The sequence below is a fragment of the Salvelinus namaycush genome, chromosome 26, assembly GCF_016432855.1.
Source record: "Salvelinus namaycush isolate Seneca chromosome 26, SaNama_1.0, whole genome shotgun sequence".
NCBI classification, from domain to species: Eukaryota; Metazoa; Chordata; class Actinopteri; order Salmoniformes; family Salmonidae; genus Salvelinus; species Salvelinus namaycush.
In genome coordinates this window covers 10,656,311-10,677,169 of record NC_052332.1, presented here as the reverse complement: position 1 = coordinate 10,677,169, position 20,859 = coordinate 10,656,311, and the positions used below count along the sequence as shown (strand labels likewise).

Below are 20,859 nucleotides of genomic sequence, written 5' to 3'. Positions count from 1 at the left end.
AAAGTGGTCAGTTTGAACAAAAACTTAGGTCAGGAAGTGTTGCTGCACTTTTACTGTGGTCAAACAGCTTATAATGCGGCCCTGGACATTATATGGTACAAATATAGCACTATACAGGAAAATTGATTGATTGTATGCCCATACAACTAGGGTCCAGTATACTCACTAGAGTCCCTAAAGTACAAAACAGGTGAGTTTGAATAAAAAACTGAGTCACAGGACGCATTGCATACCAAAATAGCTTACAATGTAAAAGTCAAAGCCTTCTGGTGAACACTTCGGAAAATATACAAAGAATAGTAATAAATGACTACATTAAAAAAGTCAAGAGAGATGCAAGTATATATATATATTTTTTTAAAGCATGCTTTATTCATAACAAATATCACAATGAAGTTACTTGATCATCAACAGAAATTGATCATCAACAGTAACACTCATCGGTAGAATCACCCCACTGGGCACAAATCAACATTGTTTCCCCGCCATTTTAAGAAACATAAGCAATCTGATGATTGGTGTGATACTAACCCATTTACATGATCTTACTAGGATGATATTTTTTATTTGTCCAGCCAAAACGCTTGACCTGAGGCATATTTTGTCACAAAAGGCTGGCCTTGCACCGATTTAAAGTCTGATATAAGGTCTGCAGCCTGCTCATCATCATTAGAAAAAGTAGGTAATTTACAGGAATGCCAGTCAGTTAACACTCTATCTACTGATCACATTGTTTCCATTGTTTCGCTTTAGCAGTTCGTTTCTCACCTAACCACCTGCTAATTGTCGGAATTTGGCACCACCATTGTAGCGCAAGTCAAGAGCGCACGTCTGATATGGAATGGCGTTTTATTTCACACTGAAAGCAAACAAAGAGTAAGTTAAAGTAGTTTATTTGTTCCTTTGTAAATAAGATATAGTTCTGAATTAGTCGGTCAGCGTAGAGTTAAAGTGATAGTACAAAAGTGTAGACTGGACCCTGGTTTGATGAACACAAACAATAGTTTTTCCTTTACAGTGCTATGTTTGTAGCATATAGTGTTCAGGGGCCCTACGCAAACTTTTGGTTGAAACTCATCTGTTTTGTATATTAGGGACTCTAGTAAGTAGGCCTCTGATTTTATGGACACACAATCGATTATGTACAGTGCAATATTTATGTCCGATATGAAAAAACAACTGGATTTCAGCTGATTGGACTCTCTTGAAGGGCCGAAAAACAAGCAGTGACGCTCCTCTGGGTGTAACTCTGTGGATTTGGAAACTAGAAGTGCTGCTAAGTAGAATGGAACCTCCATTTACTGCAACACAACCTACAGGAAATTGTGTATGGTTCTCTAAATGATTGGAGTGCACTGTGCACTGTACATGCACAAAAAATATTGTTCACCATTTAGGCTTAATATTTATACAAATAATAATCCCATAATATGTCATAGAAATACTTGAAAGTATTCTTTGTATGATAGTTAGTATAATATATATATATATATATATATATATAATTCTGCACAATTTCGCTCTGTTTATTAATTCAGCTACAACGTATACAGGACGTTACTCTTATTCTGAAGGATTCCAAAAATACGTGACCCGGAAGTACTTTATTATTCCTGTCTGCTTTATGGTGGTGACAGTTGACGAAGATTATTTAGCGATCAAAACTCTTCTCTTGTCATTCAGCTAGTTTAAAACTGACTGTGAGGTACTTCGGGGTATTTATATAGAGGCATTATTGAGGTAAGAAACCACTGTCATTGTTCAACAACAACTAGAAGTTATGAATTCCTCCATAGCTACTAAACTATTTTGCTAGTCTATTTGCGGTAACGTTATACACTTGACGCAATCTCGGCCTAAACTTAAATCACAAAGCGATTAAAACGTTTTAATGGCAAGTTGTATGGACGACATGTCATTTTATGATCTAACTAAAACACAGAAAACCAGCATCACAGCATTAGCTAGCTAACGTTATCTCAGGTTAGCTTGCAGTTGTTCACTGACTGGGGCATGTCAGTTTGGCATGGCCGAGACAGCTAACGTTAAATTAGTTACAAGTTTGGCCAAACCAAAAGTGAGTTAGTTGAATGTAGGAGAAGCAAGCTAATACAGACAGTTGGTAAATGTTTTCTGTAAAATAACCAGATGCAGGATGTAGAGAAAGTGAAAATGACTCTTTGTATGCAGGTCCTTCCTGGCTGGCCCATGCTGAGACAGGGACCTAGAGGAACTGAACGGACTCAATATGGCCTGTGTAGAGGAGCCCCCTGAGAAGTGTGTGTGTGTGTGTGTGTGTGTGTGTGTGTGTGTGTGTGTGTGTGTGTGTGTGTGTGTGTGTGTGTGTGTGTGTGTGTGTGTGTGTGTGTGTGTGTGTGTCACCTTTGCCTGCCTTTGTCTGTGTGTATTCACCTGTATCTCCCACTGTGTGTGTGCATGTCCAGGCACTGCTGGGTGTGTTTTGCGACAGAGAAAGAGGACCGCGTGGCAGAGTGGGTGAGCCCCTGCAGGTGTAAAGGCTGTACCAAGTGGATCCACCAGGCCTGCCTGCAGCGCTGGCTCGATGAGAAGCAGAAAGGAAACAGTGGAGGAGCTGTCTGCTGCCCTCAGTGTGGCACAGAGTACAGCATCGTCTTCCCCAAGATGGGTAACTGACACACACAGAGTATAGTCTTTCCCGATATGGGCAACTTGCAGCGCACACACAAGATAGTTCTACTCTGTAGTGCCTTCTGTCCAGGTGTGCGTATTTTACTGACTGTATATGTCTGTCTGTCCCCCCCTCCAGGGCCATTGGTGTACTTCCTCCAGCAGGTGGACAGGGCTCTGTCGCGGGCCAGTCCGTTCGCTGCTGCTGGGGTGGTGGTGGGGACAGTCTATTGGTCAGCTGTCACCTATGGAGCTGTGACTGTCATGCAGGTACATGACCCTCTACTCCTGACCCCTGAACCTCAAACCATTATACCCTTGCCATTGACCATAACTAACACTAACTTACTAACTAGTTCAGTGAATCCATTGCGAACGCCAATGCAACACAGAACACGAGATCCACAATTCCCTCCCTCCTTACCTCCCTCCCTTTCCCTCCTCCCCCCCCTCCCTTTCCATCCTCCCCCTATTTCTACAGGTGGTAGGCCATAAGAAGGGCTTGGATGTGATGGAGAGAGCCGACCCTCTGTTCCTCCTGATGGGTCTACCTACCATCCCTGTGATGCTGGTCCTGGGCAAGATGATACGCTGGGAGGACTACATACTGAGGCTGTGGCAGAGACACTCCTCTAAACTACAGCTGCTAGTTCCAGGTACACACACACAGTGCAGTCGGAACGTATTCAGACGCCTTGACTTGTTCCACATTTTGTTACGTTACAGCCTTCTTCTAAAATGGATCAAATGTTTTTCACCTCATCAATCTACACACAATACCTCACAATGACAAAAGCAAAAACAGGTTTTTAGAAATGGTTGCAAATATATAAAAATATTCAGACCCTTTATTCATAACTTTGTTGAAGCACCTTTGGCAGCGATTACAGCGTCTTCTTGGGTATGACGCTACAAGCTTGGCACACCTGTATTTGGGTAGTTTCTCCCATTCTTCTCTGCAGATCCTCTCAAGCTCTGTCAGGTTGGATGGGGAGTGTCGCTGCACAGCTATTTTCAGGTCTCTCCACAGATGTTCGATCGGGTTCAAGTCTGGGCGCTGGATGGGCCACTAAAGAACTTGTCCCGGAGCCACACCTGCATTGTCTTGGCTGTGTGCTTAGGGTCCTTGTCCTGTTGGAAGGTGAACCTTTGTCCCAGTCTGAGGTCCTGAGCTCTCTGGAGCAGGTTTTCATCAAGGATCTCGCTTTACTTTGCTCTTTTCATCTTTCCCTCGATCCTGACTAGTTTCCCAGTCCCTGACGCTGAAAAACATCACCACAGTGTGATGATGATGCTGCTACCGCCACCATGCTATACCGTAGGGATGGTGCCAGGTTTCCTCCAGACGTGACACTTGGCATTCAGGCCAAAGAGTTAAATCTTGGTTTCATCACACCAGTGACTCTTTAGGTGCCTTTTGGCAAACTCCAAGAGTGCTGTCAGGTGTGCCTTTTACTGAGGAGTGGCTTCCGTCTGGCCACTATACCATAAAGGCGTGATTTGTGGAGTGCTGCAGAGATGGTTGTCCTTCTGGAAGGTTCTCCCATCTCCGCAGAGGAACTTTGGAGCCCTGTTCGAGTGACCATCGTGTTCTTGGTCGCCTCCCTGCCCAAGACCCTTCTCCCCAAATTGCTTAGTTTGGCCGGGAGGCCAGCTCTAGGAAGAGTCTTGGTGGTTCCAAACTTCTTCCATTTAAGAATGATGGAGGCCACTGTGTTCTTGGGGACCTTCAATGCTACAGAAACCTGTTTTTGCTTTAGTCATTATGGGGTATTGTGTGTAGATTGATGAGGGGGAAGAAAAACATTTAATCAATTTTAGAATAAGGCTGTAACCTAACAAAATGTGGAACAATTCCAGGTGTCTGAATATTTTACAAAGGCGCTGTGGTACATTCTGCAAATGAAATTCACTTGATAATAATTTTTTTTAACTCTCCTTTTTGTCTCTCTCCTCCCCTCACCCCCATCCCACACAGGTATAGGGCGTCCATTGCCCCGTGTGCCAGCTGATGGGAGTAATGGAGGGGACCACCTGTCAGTGTCTCGTACTTTGTGTGGAGCTCTCATCTTCCCCTCCGTGGCCAGCCTGGTGGGACGGCTGATCTTCAGCAGGGTACCTTCATCTCTGCAACGCACCGTTCTGGTGAGGGTGAGGGTGAGGGTGAGGGTGAGGGTGTGTGTGTGTGTGTGTGTGTGTGTGTGTGTGTGTGTGTGTGTGTGTGTGTGTGTGTGTGTGTGTGTGTGTGTGTGTGTGTACAGTATGTCTGGGGTGGCAGGTGTTTTATATTTCTCTTTTTCTCCCTTTCTCTCCCTCTGTGTTGTAGGGTGGTATAGCATTTGTGGTGATGAAGGGAGTGTTTAAGGTGTATTTCAAACAGCAGCAGTACCTCACCCAGGCCAACCGCCACATCCTCAACTACCCAGAGAGAGAGAGGGACATAGATGGAGAGGGACGGAGTGAGGGAGGAGAGGACGACACAGAGGATAGTGGAAACGAGTGAACACAACACTCCCCCTAACCCTAGAGGGCGAAGGAGGGACGGAGAGGTAGAGCGGAGATATAATAAGTTGGAGCAGAAACGATTGACAGCCTCCCAGAATCCTCTCTGTTCCCTGACCTCACACAAAGAGAAACCTGCAATCAAGCACAATGTAGTTTTATTTTACTCAGACAAGGGGTGTGTTTAAGAGGTGTGTTACATTTCCAAACAGATAACTTGTCAAATAGAAATGCAATTGTTAGTTTTTTCTTTGAAAGTGTTTTCTCCCATTGGTGTCTCCTGAACTCAACCATGCTCTGGTATTTCATTGTAAGATATCCACCCAATCATGTGTGTGTGTGTTTCTGTGTGTGCGCATGTCTACACCAGGAGTGTCTAACATACTGCCCGCGGACCGGATCTGGCCGGCGAGGGGGTCGAATCCGGCCCGTGGGTGCTTTGAGTATATATTAAAAAGAAAATATATATATATGAACAATTTTTCGCAAGTTTTTAATACAAGGAAATATAACCAATTTTTAGTGCTGCCCTTTTGGACCTCGTTGAAGACTGAACGTGCCCCCCTGGATAAAAGGAGTTCGACACCCCTGGTCTACTTTGTAGAACCCTTGCTATTTTATTTGCCTGTAAGAATGAATTAGCTAATAAATTGATTTGATTGTTAAATACTACATTCTCTCTGTTATTATTGAAGTGGGATGACTTCTACTTTCTGTTAGTGCCTCATCAGCCAGAGGTAGGTCAATTTGATAGTAGGGGTGGTGTAGAACTTTAAGTGAGGAAACAAGGGGAACAAATGATGACCAATGCCATCTCGGTAAGTCCATGTGAGTTACTGCCTCCATTGCAATTGGACAACATTTACTCATTGATTGCTGATTGGCTGACATTATTGCAACAATTTGTGAAGGAACATTTTATGTTTGTGCTTTTCTAATAACCAATTTGACTGGGTTCATACAAGTGACTGATTGATGGTGCCTGGGAGGAATCCTCACCATCAGCCTAAGCAATTTGGCAGTACGCCCAGAACAAAGGGATATCTCAGTTTCAAGGTCTCAGCTTGGAGAGAAGAAGCCTTGTGAGGTATTGGTCGGTCACATGCATGAACCAAACGTTAATGATGAATTAATTATGAATAAGCTAAATCAGAACCCTACATGTTTTGAGCCCCACATTTTTAGCAAAAAATAATATAAATATTTTTTTTGGGGGGGGGGACTTGCCTGTTTTGCATGTTATTTTGGCATTAATATGTGTCACATATAGGTTTGTAAACAATGTAAAAAAATATATATATCATACACACATGGTCTCATTTTTGTTTTCTTGAGTAAGGCAGCTCCAAAATGCAGGTGTTTCAGCCTAGCTCAGTGCTTTCTGTGGCGGTGGGGCGAGCCACCAAAAAATAGGAGTATTACGCCATGATTGGCTCTGTTCTGTCACTCATGGGGACACTGTCATCGCGAAGTTTATGTCCTTAGTAAATGTAGACATACAAAATTTCAGCCCTTTGTATCCTGCCAGAGTTATAAACTCAGCAAAAAAAGAAACGTCCCTTTTTCAGGACCCTGTCTAGGGTAATTCATAAAAATAATTCATAAAAATCCTTCATTGTAAAGGGTTTAAACACTGTTTCCCATGCTTGTTCAATAAACCATAAACAATTAATGAACATGCACCTGTGGAACGGTCGTTAAGACACTAACAGCTTACAGACGGTAGGCAATTAAAGGTCACAGTTATGAAAACTTAGGACACTAAAGTGGCCTTTCTACTGACTCTGAAAAACACCAAAAGAAAGATACTCATCTGTGTGAACGTGCCTTAGGCATGCTGCAAGGAGGCATGAGGACTGCAGATGTGGCCAGGGCAATAAATTGCAATGTCCGTACTGTGAGACGTCTAACACAGCGCTACAGTGAGACAGACAGCTGATCGTCCTCGCAGTGGCAGACCACGTGTAACAATACCTGCACAGGATCGGTACATTCGAACATCACACCTGCGGGACAGGTACAGGATGGCAACAACTGCCCGACTTACACCAGGAACGCACAATCCCTCAGACTGTCCTCAATAGGCTGGGAGAGGCTGGACTGAGGGCTTGTAGGCCTGTTGTAAGGCAGGTCCTCACCAGACATCACCAGCTACAAAGTCGCTTATGGGCACAAACCCACCGTCACTGGACCAGACAGGACTATCAAAAAGTGCTCTTCACTGACGAGTCGCGGGTTTGTCTCACCAGGGGTGATGGTCGGATTCGCGTTTTCGTTGAAGGAATGAGCGTTACACCGAGGCCTGTACTCTGGAGCGGGATCGATGTGGAGGTGGAGGGTCCGTCATGGTCTGGGGCAGTGTGTCACAGCATCATCGGACTGAGCTTGTTGTCATTGCAGGCAATCTCAATGGTGTGCGCTACAGGGAAGACATCCTCTTCCCTCATGTGGTACCCTTCCTGCAGGCTCATCCTGACATGACCCTCCAGCATGACAATGCCACCAGCCATACTGCTCGTTCTGTGCGTGATTTCCTGCAAGATAGGAAAGTCAGTGTTCTGCCATGGCCAGCGAATAGCCCGGATCTCAATCCCATTGAGCACGTCTGGGACCTGTTGGACCAGAGGGTGAGGGCTAGGGCCATTCCCCCCAGAAATGTCCGGGAACTTGCAGGTGCCTTGGTGGAAGAGTTAGAACTGGCAAAGTTAGAACTGGCAAATCTGGTGCAGTCCATGAGGAGGAGATGCACTCCAGTACTTAATGCAGCTGGTGGCCACACCAGATACTGACTGTTACTTTGGATTTTGACCCCCCCCCTTTGTTCAGGAACACATTATTCCATTTCTGTTAGTCACATGTCTGTGGAACTTGTTCAGTTTATGTGTCAGTTGTTGAGTCTTGTTATGTTCATACAAATATTTACACATGTTAAGTTTGCTGAAAATAAACAGTTGACAGTGAGAGGACGTTTTTGATGAGTTTATTACAAGTGCCCTTCCAAGAAGGCTCAATGTCATTGGCCACAGATAAAATGACGTCAAATCACGTTATATGTACAGTAGCTTTGATGGGACTGATCATGTCAACAAATTACTTTCAAAGTCTTAGCTAGCAGTCGTCATCGTGAATCAAGTCTACAATCTACAGGCAAATCCTTTTTAATCCTTGTCATATGAAGAGAGATAATGAAGAGAAATTATAGATAAAACGTATCGGCCATTGGACATAAAGATTACACAACAAGTTGGAAATCACAAATTCAACAATGAGTAGTTTGGAATGAATCGGTGGCTAACTGCCAACTTCCAGCAGTGCAAAGCAACCAGTAGCCTGCTATTCAATGGAGTGGCTGTGTGTTTTTTCCCCCAGAGTTCCCACCATAAATCCAGAGAATGTCAGACTTTGATGACAAAGTTTGATAACAAAACCGCCGCGCCGCCTTCATGTTTAAGTCGCGCCGCGCCGCCCAGGGGCTACCCTGGGCGGCAGGGTAGCCTAGTGGTTAGAGCGTTGGGCTAGTAACCGAAAGGTTGCAAGTTCAAATCCCCGAGCTGACAAGGTACAAATCTGTCGTTCTGCCCCTGAACAAGGCAGTTAACCCACTGTTCCTAGGCCGTCATTGAAAATAAGAGTTTGTTCTTAACTGACTTGCCTAGTTAAATAAAAATAAATTAAAAAAAGGTTAAATGTAAGTCGCTCTGGATAAGAGCGTCTGCTAAATGACTTAAATGTAAATGTAAGTGAGCACATCACAAGCCAAGGTGAGTCCAAAAATGTCTTGTATGCTGCTGCATAAATTATGTAATATGCAAGGGAGATATGCATACTGTAGCTAAGAAAGTAATACTAAGGGTAAGTTGTGTAGTAAGCTGTTAGTAGCCAATGTGCCTCACCCTAATATATGTCTATTTTCACCTCTTAATTTTGCCTAACGTGACTGTTCTGACTCGGTGGTGCTGCACATGTAGCCTATAACCTGTTTTGAGAAATGTCATCATCTAATATTGTAAGAGGTTTCACTGTCTGCTTATATGCCCTCTTTATTCATCCTACGGTTCTGATTTGGTGTACAGGGAAAATACTCTAAGAGCAGCCCATGTTCTGCATTCTGTCGCTGTACATTTCAAAAGTGCTGAACACATAGTTTCATTGACTACATCCATTGTTGCTCGCTCATTTAATGTCTTAATCGAAATTATAGAAAGGGGTTTCCATGGCAGCTGCACACAAGACTAAGATCACCATGCTCAATTCCAAGCGTTGGCTGAAGTGGTGTAAAGCTTGCCGCCTTTGGACTCTGGAGCAGTGGAAATGCGTTATCTGGAGTGATGAATCACACTTCACCATCTGGCAGTTCGACTGACAAATCAAAAATCGCGACCTGTCCGATTGCATAGTGCCAACTGTACAGTTTTTATACATTCCTGTGTGTCTGAGACCAACCTGGTACTCATTTCTATCAGAGCATAAGGAGGAGGAGGAATAATGGTCTGGAGCTGTTTTTCATGCTTTGCGCTAGGCCCCTTAGTTCCATTGGAGGGAAGCTACAGCATACAATGACATTCTAGACGATTCTGTGCTTCCAACTTTGTGGCAACAATTTGGGGAAGGCCCTTTCCTGATTTTAGCATGACAATCCCCCCGTGCACAAAGAAAGGTTCATACAGAAATGGTTTGTTGAGATCGGTGTGGAAGAACTTGACTGTCCTGCACAGAGCCATGACCTCAACCCCATCGAACACCTTTGGGATGATTTAGAACGGCGATTGCGTGCCAGGCCTAATTGCCCAACATCAGTGCCCGACCTCACTAATGCTTTTGTGGCTGAATGGAAGCAAGTCTCCGCAGCAATGTTCCAACATCTAGTGGAAAGCCTTCCCAGAAGAGTGGAGGCTGTTGTAGCAGCAAAGGGGGGACCTACTCCATATTAATGCCCATGATTTTGGAATGAGATGTTCGACTAGCACATGTCCACATACTTTTGGTCATGTAGTGTATGTTATTTTCAGAGGTAGACTGGCTCTGGCAGTCAAAACAGCCAAATATTGCATTTAAACATGAATCGACTCTCAATTGCGATATTGGTCTAGAAACATCAAGCCCTTTACTTTCATATCACATCCAAAATAATTTCACAAATGCAAAGTACACACTTACTGTTTTACCCAGCTTTATCATAGTTGCAGGCGACAGTATTTTTCAGTTACAACACGTTTCTGGAGGCCTTCTTCCGTCCCACACAGATGTTCGGAGCATGCTAGAAGGCTAATTAGCACAGTTGGTCTCCTAAGTCTTACGCCTGTCTTCCTTAAACATGCGCTGTAACATAGAGATATGGCCATGAGGGAACACTAACCCTATAAAGGTGTGTAGTAATTTAACCTCATCAGTTTTTGTGTTATTTCTCGCTGATATGAAAGGTACGTTCCTTATGTTTCCAAAACAGTACCTCAAGCGATGCGTGTTCGCGTCAAGACCTAGCGTCAGGGTGTTAACCAAAGTCCCCCGGGAAGAAGATACAGTGCCTTCTGAAAGTATTCACACCCCTTGACTTTTTCCACATTTTGTTGTTTTACAAAGTGGGATTAACGTTACAATTCTAACATTTATTAAAAAGTTATTAAAAAAATAAAACACTAATATATCTTGATTAGATAAGTAATCACCCCTCTTAGACAATACATTAGAAAAACCTTTAGCAGTGGTTACAGCTGTGAGTCTTTTTGGGTAAGTCTCTAAGAGCTTTGCACAGCTGAATTGTACAATATTTGCCCATTTTTCTTTAATAAATTCAAGCTCTGTCATGTTGGTTGTTGATCATTACTAGAAAGCCCTTTAAGTCTTGCAATAGATTTTTAAGCCAATTTAAGTTAACTGTAACTAGGCCACTCAGGAACATTCAATGTCGTCTTGGTAAAGAAAGATGACAAGCATACCTAAAATATACCTAAAATACGATGCAGCCATCACCATGCTTGAAAATATGAAGAGTGGTTCTCAGGGCTGTGTTGTGTTTTTGCAGTATGTGCAAGTGCCTTGTTGTAAGCAGGATAAATGTTTTGAAATATTTATATTCTGTACAGGTTTCTTTCGTTACACTAATTTAGGTAAGCATTTTGGAGTGACTACAATGTTGTTGACCATCCTCAGTTCTCACATCACAACCATTAAACTTTGTAACGGTTTTAACATCACCATTGGCCTCATAGTGAAATCCCTGAGCGGTTTCCTTCTTCTGCAGAAACTGAGTTAGGAAGGATGCCTGTATCTTTGTATTAACTGGGTGTATTGATGCCATCCAAAGTGCAATTGATAACTTCACTATGCTCAAAGGGATATTATATGTCTGCTTCTTATTTTTATTTTTTTACCAATCTACCAATAGGTGCCCTTCTTTGCGAGGCATTGGAAAACCTCCCTTGTCTTTGTGGTTGAATCTGTTTGAAATTCAAATCAAATCAAATTTACTGCTCGACTGAGGGTGAGATAATTGTATGTCTGGGGTATAGAGATGAGGAAGTCATAAAAAATCATGTTAATTAAACACTATTATTTCACACAGAGTGAGTCCATGCAACTTATTATGTGACTTTTTTACTCCTGAACTTATTTAGGCTTGCCAAAACAAAGGAGTTGAATACTTATTGACTCAAGACATTTCAGCTTTTCATTTTTTTTAATTAATTAGTACATTTCTAAAAACGTTCACTTTATGGGGTATTGTGTGTAGTCTAGTGTAAAGAAAAACTCAATTTAATCAATTTTAAATTCAGGCTGTAACAACAACAACAACATGTGGGAAAGGTCAAGGGGTGTGAATACTTTCTGAGCACTGTACTAGCTATTTGTATGATATCTGTGTGCAGATCCTCAGGATAGCCCTGGCGGTCCAGAGAGATTCCAGGCTCACACTGATTGGCTGATGTTCAATGTCGGGTGTTGCTGCTTCACCACCACACGGTAACCATGACAACCGCTCTCTCTTCACACCATGCGTTTGATGCACACTGACAAATGAGGAATTGGAGAGAGGGGTGCCTATCTAATAGACAGTAGTCCAGATTACTTTGAGCCCATCCTCAATTACCTGAGATACGGACAACTCATCATCAACCCACTGGGTACCCCACACACACATCTGTATCAGTCCTGGAGGAGGCTCGGTTCTTCGGCATCGATCAGCCGGCTGAGCAACTGGAGACCCTGATCAAGGTGTGTGTGTGCCTGTGTGTGTCTTGAATGCTATAGGTGCGCACAATCCCTGTATGTGTCCTCACTGAACCATCTTGTCTCCTATCCAGAGTTCCCAGCCTGCCGATGACCATTCCCCTCTAACCAGGAAGGAGTGTGTGCGTTTCCTGTTGGCCACACCCACCAAGTCAGAGCTGCGCTGTCCTTAGTTACCCCTCCTAGACAGTATGTTGGTTGCCCTGGCCTGGTCTGAGAGCAGCGGATGATGAGCAGAGAATGTGAAATGAGTACCAGGTTGGTCTCAGACACACAGCAATGTATCAGATCTAGGCTCAACACACGTTTGTTTGTAATGTTGTAAAAAGGTCCCACATGTATTTAAAATATTTATTGTGGAAGAATGGTGTCACATCCCTCCAATAGAGTTCCAGACACTTGTAGAATCTATGCAAGGTGCATTGAAGCTGTTCTGGCAATGGTCCAACGCCCTATTAAGACAATTTATGTTGGTGTTTATTTATTTATTTATTTAAACTTTATTTAACTAGGCAAGTCAGTTAAGAACATTTTTGTTGTTGTTGCTGTACTTAGTTACCCCTCCTAGACAGTATGTTGGTTGCCCTGGCCTTGTCTGAGAGCAGCGGATGATGAGCAGAGAATGTGAAATTGTTACGCCGTGATCTGTTTCACCTGTCCCTGTGATTGTCTCCACCCCCTCCAGATGTCGCTTATTTTCCCCAGTGTATTTATCCCTGTGTTTCCTGTCTCTCTGTGCCAGTTCGTCTTGTATGTTTAGTCAAGTCAACCAGCGTGGTTTTCCCCCCTGTACTCATTTTCTATTCTCTTTTGCTAGTCTTCCCGGGTTTGACCACTGTCTGACTCTGGACTACTTTCCCGCCTGCCTGATCACCCTGCCTGCCCTGACCTTGAATCTGCCTGCCCATCGGTATCTATTGGACTCTGAACTGGTTTTGACCTTTTGCCTGTACACGACCATTCTCTTGCCTACCCCTTTTTGGATAAATAAACATTTTAAGACTCCAACCATCTGCCTCCTGTGTCTGCATCTGGGTCTCGCCTTGTGCCTTGATAGAAATGACTACCAGGTTGGTCTCAGACACACAAGAATGTATCAAACGTTTGTTTGTAATATTGAAAAAAGGTCCCACATCTATTTAAAATACTAGATTTATTTTTAAAAGTAAATTCAGCGGTGCACAAAGTAAGCAACCGAGTAGGGCCGACTTCCGCTACAACTAAGAATATGAGGCAAGAGGCTAAACTTCTCCGCTGTTTTGGTCCCGCAGCTCTCACGTCGCCGCAACGTGAAATGCACCCGTTCACATGCGCAGATACTCTGTGAGTGCACCGTCTTGCCTTGTTCTTATCTGCATTATCTGCAGTTCATTCTGCTGCTCGTGGCAATGTACACTGGTCTACATGGGCCATGTTCTCCATGTCATGGCTGGTGTTGGATTCTCATCACATGGTGCTGCTACACTGTATCTGATTATCTCATCATCACTGGATAATTACTGTTTTATCATGTAGTTCTTTACAGTAAGTCTCTAGCCTATTTTTAGTATCTATACTGAACACAAATCTAAATACAACATGCAACAATTTGAACGGTTTTACTGAGTTACAGTTTGAAATCAATTCATTTGGCCCTACTCGTGTTATCTCTGCATTCAAATTGCCATCGATAAAATGCAATTTTCTTTGTTGTCCAGAGCTTATGCCTGCCCATATTATAATCCCACTGCCACCATGGGGCACTCTGTTCACAACGTTGACATCATCAAACCGCTTGTCCATACGACACCATACACGTGGTCTGCGGTTGTGAGGAAGGATGGTTAGATGTACTGCCAAATTCTCTAAAATGGCATTATGGTAGAGAAATTAACATTGAATTCTCTGACAGCTCTGGTGGACATTCCTGCAGTCAGTATGCCAATCGCACACTCCCTCAAAACTTGAGACATTTGTGGCATTGTGTTGTGTGAAAATACTGCACATTTTAAACTGCCTTTTATTGTCCCCAGCACAAGGTGCACCTGTGTAATGGTCATGCTGTTTAATCAGCTTCTTGATATGCAACACCTGTCAGGTGGATGGATTATCTTGGCAAAGAAGAAATGTGCAGGAACAGGAATGTACCACACTGTGAGGGTTTTGGTTTGAAACCTGGTACATCACTAAGGAATTAACATGGTCCACACACACCAACACAGTCGTGAAGAAGGCATGACAAGGTCTCTTCCCCCTCAGGAGGTTGAAAAGATGTGTCATGGGCCCTCAGATCCTCTAATAGTTCTACAGCTGCACTGTTGAGAGCATCTTGACTGGCTGTATCACTGCTTGCTATGGCAGTTGCTTGGCATCCGACCGCAAGGCTCTACAGAGAGCAGTGTGTACAGCCCAGTACACCACTGGGGCCGAACTCCCTGCCATCCATGATCTTTATACCAGGCGATGTCAGAGGAAGGCCCTAAAAATTGTCAAAGACTCCAGCCACCCAAGTCATAGACTGTTCTCTCTGCTACCGCATGGCAAGCAGTACCGATGCACCGTCTGAAACCAACAGAACTCTGATCAGCTTCTACCCCCCAAGCCATAAGACTACTAAATTGTTAACCAAGTAGCTACCCGGACTATCTGAATTGATCCTCTTTTGACTCATCACATACGTTACTGTTACTGTTTATTATCTGTCCTGTTTTCTAGTCAATTTACCCCTACCTATATAACTAGCTCAATTACCTCGTACCCCTGCACATCGACTCGGTACTGGTACCCTGTTTATACAGTATAGCCAAATGATCGTTACTCATTGTGTATTTATTCCTCGTATTATAATAATTGTTTATTTTTCGGTCTGCATTGTTGGGAAAGGGTCCGTAAGTAAGCATTTCACTGTTATCCTACACCTGTTGTTACAAAGCATGTGACAAATAAGATTGGATTTGAAAAACAGTTTCATACTACTGGTGCTGGCTGTAATTCCCTCTATATCCAGATGAGGGCAGTGATGTCTCAGTGGTGGTGTCTCAGTATCAGTGGCCAGGTTTGGTATCAAGTGCTTAGCCTAAGCAAATGTCAGATGCCTGCCCTTATATATATTTTTAAAAATCATACAGGATTCCTTCAGAAGTTGTTGAAAAGAGTGCAGAGATTTACCCTGGGCATTTACTGTGGGTTTTCCTTTTGGATTTTTCCGGACTTTTTTGTATAATCGATCAATCAACGTCATTGATTAGCTTGGTCTGCAGACCCTGTTTTCCAGGTATAAATCCATTGGAAAGAATGAAAGACGATCCTTCACATTTACATCCAACATTTTAGTCACTTAGCAGACACTCTTTTCCAGCGCGACTTACAGTTGGTCCCTTCATCTTAAAATGGCCAGGTGAGACTCCTGCATATGACAGGATTTATTTAAGATACTCTTTGAAGAGGTAGGGTTTCAGACGTTTTCAGAAGATAGGCAGGGACTCCGCTGTCCTGACTTTAGGAGGAAGCTTGTTCCACCATTGGGGTCCCAGGACAGAGAACACCTCCACCTCTCTTTAAAAATCTCAATGAGCGTGGCTTAAAAAAGTCCTTGCAGCCAAAATGATGGTGATAAACAGTCAACTGTCAATCTCTTTTTCCTTGTTTCTTTAGACAAACCACAGGGCTGATTGGATGGATGTGGCTTTCACTAACAAGCTGTGACTGATGGGGTAGCGTGTGTGCATGCGTGCGTGTGTGTCGAAGAAGATGGTTAAATGGGGTTGTGGGTAGGGGGCCTTGTTTGGATGTTTGAGGCTGTGGGGGCGGGACCACGGGAGAGGGGGGAGAGGTTGGGGGGCTGTGGCCAGTGGTCCAATCAGAGAGGGTGATGAGGTACACATCATAGGTAGAATGACAGTTCATGAGTGTTTACTTCAGCAAGAACTCTCATGTTATTACTGAGCATCAATTCTTACTATTTGTTTTCTCCCTATCTTTCAGTACAAGTGAAAATGGCTCCCACTCGTTTACACAAAGCCAGACATACCAAAACAACTTAATATCTATTTTCGGGGCAGAGACACAAAGTTTCTCTCTCTCTCTCTCTCTCTCTCTCTCTCTCTCTCTCTCTCTCTCTCTCTCTCTCTCTCTCTCTCTCTCTCTCTCTCTCTCTCTCTCTCTCTCTCTCTCTCTCTCTCTCTCTCTCTCTCTCTCTCTCTCTCTCTCTCTCTCTCTCGGTGGATCATGAATGTGGGCTGTAAAACTGTTATTTTGGTGAGTTTCAAATTCTCAGACCCAGTGAACTCTAAAATAATGACAGGGTCTTGATACTGGGCTAGATTGTGTGTGTGCGGGCTTGGACAGCGTGTGTGTGCACTTGTGTGTGTGTGTGCTCACTGCACATGCGTATGCAAGTGTGCGTATAATATGCATGGTAATGCATTGTATTTATAGTGCAGCCTTGTGTATGGTGGAGAAGCTTTAATTCATATGACCTCACAGATGATCCAGCTCTGTGTGTGGCCTTAATTTGCACGCGTGTTCGTATGTGCCCCTTCTCTCCCAACAAAGCAGAACTGAGGGTCAGCAAGGCCATTCATGGAGGGATTGCTGGGTAACCCCTGGTATGCATTGTGGGTAATGGCGTGGTGTGTGTGTGTGTGTGTGTGTGTGTGTGTGTGTGTGTGTGTGTGTGTGTGTGTGTGTGTGTGTGTGTGTGTGTGTGTGTGTGTGTGTGTGTGTGTGTGTGCGTGTGCGTGTGTGTGTGGTTGAAGAGCATGAATATAGTCTTGCCCCAGTCCTTCCCTTTCAGAGAGACTGAGAGACCACCAGCTCTGGAACGTGGAGTTTACACGGCCAGGCAGTTTTATTTGGAGAACAGAGAATGTCCCTTCAGTCAGCCCAGAACTCACTTCCTTTATAAAGACACTCTCCTCTCTCCGCTAAGCTCAGACATAGCTGTAAAGCTCAGACATAGCTGTAAAACTCAGAGAAGACGAACAAGTTCACACTCATTCACACACGCGCATGTAGACACACACATGGACTGACATAAACACACACACACACCCGTGCATGCTCACGCAAACACATGCACACACGCGCGTGCACACACTCACATGTACACATATATACACACACACACACTCACAGGTCAGCGTGCCAGTCTGAACACACCCAGTGTGCACACACTGGTTGAATTGTTTTAACATAATTTGTCAACGTGGAACATAAACTGGATTTGAAAAAAGTAATCAACCGGTATTGTTTTCATCTCATTTCAACCAGCATTGTAAACATTAAAATTAGGGTAAAACTTAAACTTAATATATTGAGGTCGAAAAGTATACAAAGGTAAAAGTGTATTGGTAATATCATTAATTTGGCATCCTATTTATAGGGCTAATGGTAACTACCCTATATATATATAAAAGTATGTGGACCACCCTTCAAATTAGTGGATTCGGCTATTTCAGCCACACCCGTTGCTGACAGGTGGAAAAAATTGAGCACACAGCCATGCAATCTCCATAGACAAACATTGACGATAGAATGGCCTTACTGAAGAGCTCAGAGACTTTCAACGTGGCACCGTCATAGGATGCAACCTCTCCAACAAGTCAATTCATCAAATTTCTGCCCTGCTAGAGCTGCCCAGGTCAACTGTAAGTGCTGTTATTGTGAAGTGGAAACGCCTAGCAGTAACAACGGCTCAGCTGTGAAGTGGTAGGCCTTGAGCGGGACCACTGTCCTAGGAAGCAACGTCAGCACAAGAACTGTTCGTCGGGAGCTTCATAAAATGGGTTTCCATGGCCCGACCTCACTAATGCTCTTGTGGCTGAATGAAAGCAAGTCCGCGCAGCAATGTTCCAACATCTAGTGGAAAGCCTTCCCAGAAGAGTGGAGGCTGTTATAGCAGCAAAGGGGACCAACTCCATGTTAATGCCCATGATTTTGGAATGAGATGTTTGACGAGCACGTATCCACATAGTAGTCAGGTAGTGTACTTCTAAACTTCCAAAGAACCAATCAACCATGGACGAATGATAATATACCTAGCTACATGATGGTGTCCTTTGTTGGACAAATCAGAGGTCAATGTAGCCTACATAAACCCAACCTCACTCCGAATTTACTTTCACATATGGCTTGTGTAAGAACAGTTGGAGGAGTCACTTTCAACTATTCAATTTGATTTAGGTAGTCTACGCAAATGAGTATGGATGCGGATCAATGTGAATGTGTTGACATGGTAGCTCAGCTGAAACAAGCACATCTTGTTTCCAAAGCAAAACGGGGTACATAGAGGAAAGCATCTAGAAGCATCTGAAGTGCATCACCCCTCATATACCAGCAGGAGTCACTGTTCAGGCAGGAATTGCTGGACTTTTGGCTTCACATTTTATTTAAATATACCTGATTATTTAGGGATCATAGCATGATGGTGAAACAATAATGTTTATTCAAACATGCCATTTTACTATCAACATTGAAACAAGGTCGACTAAAATATGTTTAATCACATCTAAAATGCAACATAATTTGAACCAACCAATATGAAAAATATATTTTTAAAGTTTATATGTGGAATTTTCAACGCAATTTCAACGTATACATAGATCTGATGATTATGTTGAAACTAGAATGATGTAACAACTTGCTAGTCAGGTTAAGTCAACGTATTTAAGTTGAAGTTTTACCCTAATTGCAGTGTTTACAACGCTTGTTAATAAGACGAGATGGAAACAGTACTGGTTGATTACTTTTTAAAAATCCAATGTATTTTCCACGTTGATCCCACATCACAATACGTTGACAAATTACGTTGAAACAACATTGATTCAACCAGTGTGTGCCCTGTGGGCAGTTGGTGACTCAGCAACAGCAACCATTTTCCCTCCAGCAGCTGGTCCTTAGATGAGCTCATCTAAGGACCAGGTCCTTAGATGAGCTGGCATACTGTCACTGGAGACAGACAGAAGAGAGGGAAGGAGAGAGAGAGAAGGCAGAGATGTGGAGAGGATAGCTGATAAAGATAAGATGAGGTGATCGAGTGGGTGTGTGTAATGAGAGGTTAGGGTTTGACTGCTTGAGGGTTGTGTGTTTATTTCACTTCTTGAGCTGTGTGTATGGTTTAGTTAATGTTAGCTGATTCTGTGCCTATTTAAGTGAGAGTGAAGAGGTGGGGACCTGACCAGACACAGAGAGGCAGGCATGGTCATCACTCATGCCCATCTTGGCTCACCCTGCCTGTGGAGCGAACCTAGGACTACTGGAGGAGGTGGCTAAATGCACCAAGTGTCCTCTCCTTCGACACACAGACGTAATGACGTGTTTCTACAGACCATGAATGTCTTTAAGAAGGCTCCTTCCAGGATGTTCCTGTTGGTTTGAGGGAATGTTTCATATTTTAAATCCTGTTCTAGGATGTTATGTGCCTCTTATAAGACCTGTGGTTTCGAGGGTTTGGGAGTCTCCCCCATCCTCCTTCTATCTCTTTCGCCACCCTCCTCTCTTTGCTTCCCTCTCCTTTTCCCCATCCCCCTTTCTACCTCTGCCCTTCTCTTTCGCTCTCTGCAACCATTTTGGTTCCTCATGGCATGTCACCCTTTGTGGTCCGAGGTCGTCCCGGGTAACGCCCAATAAAACAGCCTCATATAAAGCCACATACAAACACATACACACACATACATATACAAAAACATATTTCACTGCTCTTCTGAGGTCAGCCTGACCACACAGGGCTAGGCCAGAAGACAGAAGACACACACACACACAGAGCTTGGCAGGCCTGAAAAACGTGCATATTAAGCAGTAGTGGACATGACTTGATGTCCTTGTGTGCTCCTGCTTGTGCTTGAGCGTATGTACAGTATCTGTGTGTTGGAGTTACAGTGACTTAGACAGGGCTGAGATCAGTGGCATGGTCAGGGCTGAGAACAAGGGTCTCACAGTATTTACTGTGCTAGAGGGAGAGGACTGTTGTGACTTGACAAGGCCGGGTTAGGGTCTGGGGAGAGGATTGGGGCTGGACTGGACTGAGCCTGCTACAGTTGGTAACGTCCTTATGTGCCCTGGTGTGTATGTGTGTGTGTCAGCTGTGTAGGCACAGGTTGGCCTGGGTGGGCCCGGGCCCACCCGCTGGGGAGCAAGGTCCACCCAATCAGATTGAGCAATAACTAAAACAATGTTTTATTTTAATACATTTTTATGCTCTCTACTTGTCAGTGTTTCAAACGGTACATTATTATTTTTACCTAAGCATGCAAAAACCATCCGATTGAATTCATAGCAAGCAGTGCACTGGAATGACATTCAGATGAACTGGAATGACATTGACTCTCATGGGATGGGTGGCCAAAAATAACTAACTGAAAGCCACATCCCCAATAAGACACAAATACAGTGGCGGTCGGTGCTGTTTAAAATGAGGGAGGACTATTATTTGTTTTCATGAGCATGGCCTTATTACTATTACAGCATATTGGATGACTGTCATTCATATTCCATTCACACAGC

The 20,859-nt window shown here is 43.7% G+C and overlaps 1 protein-coding gene across 1 annotated transcript; it reads left to right on the top strand.

The window, feature by feature from the left end:
• The first annotated feature begins 1,608 nt into the window (after positions 1–1,608).
• march5l (membrane-associated ring finger (C3HC4) 5, like) lies at positions 1,609–5,823 on the top strand. Its single transcript, XM_038964626.1, has 7 exons — positions 1,609–1,740; positions 2,191–2,277; positions 2,445–2,647; positions 2,789–2,919; positions 3,131–3,305; positions 4,628–4,794; positions 4,976–5,823. The coding sequence occupies exons 2-7, from the start codon at positions 2,249–2,251 to the stop codon at positions 5,150–5,152; spliced, it is 882 nt and encodes a 293-aa protein (XP_038820554.1). The 5' UTR covers positions 1,609–1,740; positions 2,191–2,248; the 3' UTR covers positions 5,153–5,823.
• The last annotated feature ends 15,036 nt before the right edge of the window (positions 5,824–20,859 follow it).

Bases quoted from the DNA above. Each gene is read 5' to 3' on its own strand.
- march5l (XM_038964626.1), top strand. From the start codon at position 2,249: ATGGCCTGTGTAGAGGAGCCCCCTGAGAA. The intron at 2,920-3,130 runs GTACATGACCCT...CTATTTCTACAG, and splicing joins GAGCTGTGACTGTCATGCAG to GTGGTAGGCCATAAGAAGGG. The intron at 3,306-4,627 runs GTACACACACAC...CATCCCACACAG, and splicing joins ACTACAGCTGCTAGTTCCAG to GTATAGGGCGTCCATTGCCC.